The sequence below is a fragment of the Podarcis tiliguerta genome (assembly GCF_965153285.1).
Source record: "Podarcis tiliguerta genome assembly, chromosome: Z".
In the NCBI taxonomy this organism is placed as follows: Eukaryota; Metazoa; Chordata; class Lepidosauria; order Squamata; family Lacertidae; genus Podarcis; species Podarcis tiliguerta.
In genome coordinates this window covers 49,684,504-49,692,331 of record NC_139553.1, presented here as the reverse complement: position 1 = coordinate 49,692,331, position 7,828 = coordinate 49,684,504, and the positions used below count along the sequence as shown (strand labels likewise).

Genomic DNA, 7,828 nt, shown 5'->3' with positions numbered 1-7,828 from the left:
GTTTTAATAAGGATGGTGAAATGTTTCAAGGCTGTGTTATGTGTCTGTCCATTCCTAAGTTGCCAGCAGGTCTTGCGGAAAGTAAATGTGAAGACAGATAACACATCTAAAGAATTGTAAGGCACACCCAAAAGTTTCCATGAGATTGAAAAACCTTTTCCAAACAGATAGCTCTCACCAGATTTCACCTGAAATGAATTTGCAAGTTTTTCCTCACATGACTTCAAGGGGACCCAAACATTTTGATGAATCTGTTCTGCGGAAAGAAATCAGATCCTGCAGGGCCCTGGTATCATGAGAAAGAGCATTCCACCAGGCTGGAGCCATGGTTGAAAAGGCCCTGGCTCTGGTTGAGGCTAATCTGACTTCCTAAGGGCCCAGGACCTCTAGGGTGTTGCTATTTATGGACCTTAAGGTCCTCCGTGGGGCATACCAAGAGAGGCGGTCCCGTAGGTACAAGGGTCCTAGGCCTTACTTCAGTTGTGTTTAATGTGTCTTTAGAAGGGAGAATAGTGCAGAGAAGGGCATCATGAGTGCCTCACATCACCATTCTGGTCACCTCTGTGCCAGCTCATGGTGGGTGAACTTGAGAAGAAACAATGTTGTAAGTTGTTATAATGTTGTAAGTCCTGCTTGGACTACTGCAATGCGCTCTATGTGGGACTACCTTTGAAGGTGACTCAGAAACTACAATTAATCCAGAATGCGGCAGCTAGACTGGTGACTGGGAGTAACCAATAAGACCATATAACACCAGTTCTGAAAGACCTACATTGGCTCCCAGTATGTTTCCAAGCACAATTGCAAGTGTTGGTGCTGACCTTTAAAGCCCTAAACGGCCTCTGCCCAGTATACCTGAAGGAGCAGCACCTCCCCCATCGTTCTGCCCAGTTACTGAGGTCCAACTCCGAGGGCCTTCTGGAAGTTCTCACACTGCGATAAGCCAAGTTACAGTGAACCAGGCAGAGGGCCTTCTTGGTAGTCGCGCCCACCCTGTGGAACACCCTCCCATCAGATGTCAAGGAAATAAACAACTATCTGACTTTTAGAAGACATCTGAAGGCAGCCCTGTTTAGGGATGTTGTTAATTTTTGATGTTTTATCGTGTTTTTAATATTCTGTTGGGAGCCACCCAGAATGGCTGGGGAAACCCAGCCAGATGGGTGGGGTATAAATAATAAATTATTATTAGTATTATTATCCTTCTCTACTCACAGAGAATATTGTAGGATGACTAGAATGTCTACAGAGGGTGGGGCTAGCAGGCTTGTTTTTGCAGCCCCCTCATGTGTTAATGCAGGTTTCCTCAACCCTGGCCCTCCAGATGTTTTGAGACTACAATTCCCATCATCCCTGACCACTGGTCCTGCTAGCTAGGGATCATGGGAGTTGTAGGCCAAAAAGCATCTGGAGGGCTGAGGCTGAGGAAGCCTGTGTTAATGCACATGAAATACAGTGGTGCCCCGCAAGACAAATGCCTCTGAAGATGAAAAACTCGCAAGACGAAAGAGTTTTCCGTTTTCTGAGTTGCTTCGCAAGATGGATTTCCCTATGGGCTTGCTTCGCAAGACGAAACGTCTTGCGCCTTTTTTTTTAAAACCGCCAATGCATTCCTATGAGAAACCGTCAATACACAGTGGTGCTTCGCAAGACGAAAAAACTCGCAGAACGAAAAAACTCGCAGAACGAATTAATTTCGTCTTGTGGGGCACCACTGTATGCCTGAATGGATCTGTTTTTTGCAGCTATTATTTGGACTTATTTATATACATTGAATGATTAGTAGTTGGGCCCTGCCATTTTCTTTGCTGCTGTTCCACAAAAAGGGAGAGCAAAATGTTCACTTAGACATATATATTTTTTCTGAACCAAAAGTTGTTTCATAAGTTCTCTCTGTCACATTGCATTTCTCTTTCCTATGCTTGTCACATACTTCCTGTCACGCTTCTCCTGTGGAGCATCTTGTGCAATTCTGTGTCAAATCACCATGACACTATGGCCAAACCAAGAAAAAGAAAGCGTATCTCTGCTTTACGTCTTGGGCTTCGGTTGATTTCAGCTATCTGAGCTAAGTGTGAAAGTTCACGATTCAGGCAACGTAGCACAGAGTTCCCAGATTTCTCTCTCCCTCCCCACTGAAAAGTGGGGAGGTTTTGAGTGTGAGCAGAGGAAGTGGTTATTTTAGCCATTTCTTATCCAGTTATTCCCCCCCCCCTTCAAATCAGAATGACCTTCCCTGAACTGCTTTTTCATCTGTAAGAAGGAAAAACAAGAGAACCCCAGATCTTATCCCGTGGCAGTTGTGGGATGATGTTTATTCTGAGATGAAAAATTTTGAGATGACATCTCATAGCATTTCCTCTTTTGCCACCAAGAGGAGGTTGCTTTGGGTTAATATTAATTTTAAAAGTGGATAGTAGCACAATGATCGTATTTATCATGTAAATCAGGGCTGGAGAACCTGGGGCCACTGCAGTTGTTATTGAACTACTACAAGTTAGTTATTTTATATCCTGTTTCTTTGTCTGACAAGTACTCAAGGTGGCCTACAGATAAAATAGGAACAGATAAAAACTCGATATCTGGAAGGTCACTCGTGATATAGGCTGAGCCCAAGTCCCTATCTTACCTGTTTGCTTTTACATGGGTGTCAAGAACGCATTCAACATTTCTCAGGCACACTCCCATCATGCTCAGAAATAAGGGTGGGGGAAAGTGCACATAGGATTAAAGGGACTCCTGACCATTAGGTCCAGTCATGGACGACTCTGAAGTTGAGGCGCTCATCTTGCTTTACTGGCTGAGGGAGCCGACGTACAGCTTCCAGGTCATGTGGCCAGCATGACTAAGCCACTTCTGGTGAACCAGAGCAGTGCACGGAAACACCCTTTACCTTCCCACCAGAGCAGTACCTATTTATCTACTTGCACTTGGACGTGCTTTCGAACTGCTAGGTGGGCAGCAGCAGGGACCGAGCATGGGAGCTCACCCCGTCGTGGGGATACGAACCACCGACCTTCTGATTGGCAAGCCCTAGGCTCTGTGGTTTAACCCACAGTGCCACCTGCATCCCTGCACATAGGATTTCATCCTTACTAATTGCACACAGTTCATACAAACAGAAGGGGCCTGATACAGGGGTCAGCAAACTTTTTCAGCAGGGGGCTGGCCCACTGTCCCTCAGACCTTGTGGGGGGCCAGACTATATTTTGAAAAAAAATAATGAATGAATTCCTATGCCCCACAAATAACCCAGAGATGCATTTAAAATAAAAGGACACATTCTACTCATGTAAAAACACGCTGATTCCCAGACTGTCTGTGGGCTGGATTTAGAAGGCGACTGGGCTGGATCTGGCCCCCAGGCCTTAGTTTGCCTCCCCATGTTATAGACTATGCAAGTCCTTTTTCCTACTCAATGCATGAAATTTAGAGGAAGAGAATCCTCAGCAGGTGGTGATCTGGCTATCAGGACAGCCCCATCTGTACTTAATGCAATACTGTTCCACTTTAAACAGTATTGCCCTTCCTCCAAAACATTCTGGGAACTGTAGTTTGTTAAGGGTGCTGAGCATTGTTAGGAGACCCATATTCCCCTCACATAACTAACATGCCCAGATGGGTGACACCTGGCTTGAGAGCAGTACATGTGAAAAGGATCTAGGAGTCTTGGTTGACCACAAACTTGACATGAGCCAATAGTGTGACACAGCAGCTAAAAAAGCCAATGCAATTCTGGGCTGCATCAATAGGAGTATAGCATCTAGATCAAGGGAAGTAATAGTGCCACTGTATTCTGCTCTGGTCAGACCTCACCTGGAGTACTGTGTCCAGTTCTGGGCACCACAGTTCAAGAAGGACACTGACAAACTGGAACGTGTCCAGAGGAGGCAACCAAATGGTCAAAGGCCTGGAAACGATGCCTTATGAGGAACGGCTAAGGGAGCTGGGCATGTTTAGCCTGGAGAAGAGGAGGTTAAGGGGTGATATGATAGCCATGTTCAAATATATAAAAGGATGCCACATAGAGGAGGGAGAAAGGTTGTTTTCTGCTGCTCCAGAGAAGCGGACACGGAGCAATGGATCCAAACTACAAGAAAGAAGATTCCACCTAAACATTAGGAAGAACTTCCTGACAGTAAGAGCTGTTCGACAGTGGAATTTGCTGCCAAGGAGTGTGATGGAGTCTCCTTCTTTGGAGGTCTTTAAGCAGAGGCTTGACAACCATATGTCAGGAGTGCTCTGATGGTGTTTCCTGCTTGGCAGGGGGTTGGACTCGATGGCCCTTGTGGTCTCTTCCAACTCTACGATTCTATGATTCTATGATTTGGCTGATAATCCTGGAACTTCCCTCCTCCTCAACTAATGGTTTTCCAACTCAATCTCTGGTATGCATTTTGTTCTTATTAATATTACTATTAAATCATAATCTTAAAAAACAGTTTGTGAATTGCATTAAGTAATAAATGATAATCTAACCTGCAAAGCTTCTTGTAACCCTACTACCGATGTCAGTTGTTTACAGTTGCCTTTTAAATACAACTTAGATTTATTCCAGTGTTTCAAGAAATTCTGGTCCTCCTGATTCCGAATTTTCCCAGTTTCGCCAATTTGGCATAATCCATTACATTCATTTGCCACTCTTCTTTCGTTGGGATCTCTTCTTGCTTCCATCATTGGGCTAGTAATATTCTCGCTACGGTTGTAGCATCTAAAAACAATGTTTTATCTTGTCTGGGTATGAAAGGTACAGTATTTTTCTGTGTATAAGACTATATTTCCCCCCAAGTTTAAAATGGGGGGTCGTCTTATACACAGAATGTTACCTTTCTTTCTTTCTTTCTTTTTCTTTCTTTCTTCATTTTGAGCTCCAAAAAGAGCCCTAAGTCTTATACATTGGGGCGTCTTATACATGGAAAAATCCGGTAAATCAATAAGGGGCAACCATTCACACCCTCCTTCATATTAATGATTCTGCTTTCATATTGCCATTCCGTTGCTGTTAAGTTGTGAATGGCGTGTCTGAAAATGTCAATGCCTCTGGTCACCTGTGCTTTAGGTGACTAAGGTGAGATGCCGTGGTAAGTCAGAATGGCACCCAGTGCCGGATTTACATATAAGTTCAGCAAGCTCCAGCTTAGGGCCCCCCTCTCTTGGGAGCCCCCCAAAAAATTAAAGGGGAAAAACCTGGATGTACCTTTGCAAAATATAAGATAAAAAACAAATAAAACCAACATACAGCTACCATGTTTTGTTTTGTGTTGTGTCGACTCCTATTTGTGATGTGCAAATGGCTTTAGAGATCTATTAGGTCTCTAAATTACCATATAGCAGGGGTCAGCAAACTTTTTCAGCAGGGGGGCGGTCCACTGTCCCTCAGACCTTGTGGGGGGGGACGGACTATATTTTGGCAGAAAGGGAAAAAAAAAAAAAGAATTCCTATGCCCCACAAATAACCCAGAGATGCATTTTAAATAAAAGCACACATTCTACTCATGTAAAAACATGCTGATTCCCAGACTGTCCATGGGCCAGATTTAGAAGGTGATTGGGCCAGATCCGGTCCCCAGGCCTTAGTTTGCCTACCCATGCCATATAGCATATATTCAACACAAAAGCAGCGACAATTGGTTGTTGTCTAGAATGTAACTTAAAGGGAAAATCTTTGGAAAGATTTTTTTCCTCCCAAAGCATTGTATTTTAAAAATCTGATTTACATTTTTTTAAAAATTGATTCAAATTTTTAAAAGTCTGATTTAAAATTTTAAAATCTGATTTTTTTAGTATTCTTTTTTTAAAAAGCATTGATTTTTATCCAACCTGTGCAAAAGCAAGGATCTGACCTGTTGTCGATTTATTTGGAGCAGGATCAGAAAGGAAGAAGTCGCCAAGCAAGCCCTTGAGAAGCAGGCCCAGCTGGAAGAGGCCCTCCGGGAACTGGAAGACGAGAGGAGGGCAGGGGAAGAGGAGCCGCAAAGGCTGGCCGAGCAGGAGGAGCAGGAGAAGATGGCTGAGCTCCAGCTTCAGGTTTGGACCCGAGGCAGAGTGGAAAGAGGCTAGATACAGGAAAATATTTTATGTTCTGGGATGCTCAACAGTCTGCAAAAAGCACCCTTTGGGGGATTGAGGGCAGCAGTCCCGGGATCCAATGGATCTTAATTTTCATTTCAGGTTTCTTAAGTGCATGCCAAGCTCCATTTTTAAATCTACACCAGTCAAGTGTGTTGGGACCTCTTACTGCAATAATCTCCATTGGTGGGCGAAAACTTCCATGTCTTTTGTTGTTTTGGTGATTCCTGCCCCTACTTGATGATGATGATGATGATGATTTATTATTTCTACCCCGCCCATCTGGCTGGGTTTCCCCAGCCACTCTGTGCAGCTTCTGACAGGAGATTATTTTATTATTATTTTTGTTGTTGTTGTTGTTGTTGTTGTTGTTTCCCTCCCTCCCCTGCCAGAGTTGCGCTTACATCATATTAATAATACAATATACATAAAAACAAGCAATCAATGGATTAAAATTCAAATAAATTAAAATTAAACTAAAGAAATGGCAATCCTCAGGTTAATACATCAGTCATAAAAAACTTCCCTAAACAGGGCTGCAAAGTAAGTGTTGAGTGGTTCCACCATCTCTTGGTCACCCAATAGCTTCTCTCTACTACTCAATGATTCCATAAACACTGCTTAATCTAGTTGTGCTGAGTCTTCTTTTGACATTAGAGTTTCAATTTCAGAAAATGTAACAGGTAAAGTATAAGCAATATATTAAATTTTTAAAAACTGGGTAAAGATATAGTCTTATATATGGAAAAATATAGTATTCTGGACACCTCCCTCTTTCAGTCTTTTGATACTTCAGCTGTCAGCTTTAATAATAATAATAATAATTTTATGTCTACCCCGCTCATCTAGCTGTGTTTCTCGAGCTACTTTGGGTGGCCTCCGACAGGAGATTAAAAATACATTAAAACATCAGTCGTTAAAAACTTCCCTAAACAGGGCTGCCTTCAGATGTCTTCTAAAAGTCAGGTGGTTTTTTATTTCCTTTACATCTGACGGGAGGGCGTTCCACAGGGCAGGTGTCACCACCAAGAAGGCCCTCTGTCTGGTTCTCTGTCACTTGGCTTCTCGCGGGGGGGGGGGGGGGGACTGCCAGAAGGCCCTCGGGATAGGGATCCTGGCGTCCGGGGTGGAGATCCTGCATCAGGTCTACTGGGGCAAGGCCATTGAGAGCTTTCAAGGTAAGCACTGAGACTTTGAATTGTGCCCGGAAATGTTCTGGGGGCCAACGCAGGTCTTTCAGGACCGGTGTTGTGTGGTCTCAGTCAGACTTGATTTAAATCCTTTATTTTACAGAAAGGTTCAGCTTTGCTGGCTTCCTCTTAATATTGACAACCAGAGGAAAGTTTCCTCTACTGGGCTGTTTAGAGCTTTCAAGGTCTGCACCAACCTTTTGAATTAATAATAATAATAATAAAAAATTTTATTTATATCCCGCCCTCCCCAGCCAAAGCCGGGCTCAGGGCGGCTAACAACAATAAAATAGTGCAACATTCTAAAAACATTTCATTATAAAAATTAATTAAAATCAAATTGATGGCAACCATAAGCTTAAGTTCTGTAAAGATTGCCAAAGGAGGGAGTCAGGCTGCGCCCTGACCAAAGGCCTGGTGGAACAGCTCTGTCTTGCAGGCCCTGCGGAAAGATGTCAAATCCCACAGGGCCCTAGTCTCTTGTGACAGAGCGTTCCACCAGATTGGAGCCGCGGCCGAGAAAGCCCTGGCTCTAGTTGAGGCCAGTTTAACCTCTCTGTGGCCTGGGA

General features: G+C 43.7%; 1 protein-coding gene across 1 annotated transcript in view; it reads left to right on the top strand.

Moving 5' to 3' along the window:
• Window positions 1-5,073: 5,073 nt before the first annotated feature.
• The window catches only part of LOC310668918 (uncharacterized protein), a gene marked incomplete at its 5' end in the record, with an annotated part of 31,153 nt that continues 28,398 nt past the window's right edge, over window positions 5,074-7,828 (top strand). Inside the window, 2 exons of the mRNA XM_083422240.1 lie at window positions 5,074-5,081; window positions 5,823-6,027. Of these exons, the coding sequence (XP_083278366.1) occupies window positions 5,074-5,081; window positions 5,823-6,027 (213 nt within the window). The remainder of the gene's footprint in view (window positions 5,082-5,822; window positions 6,028-7,828) is intronic.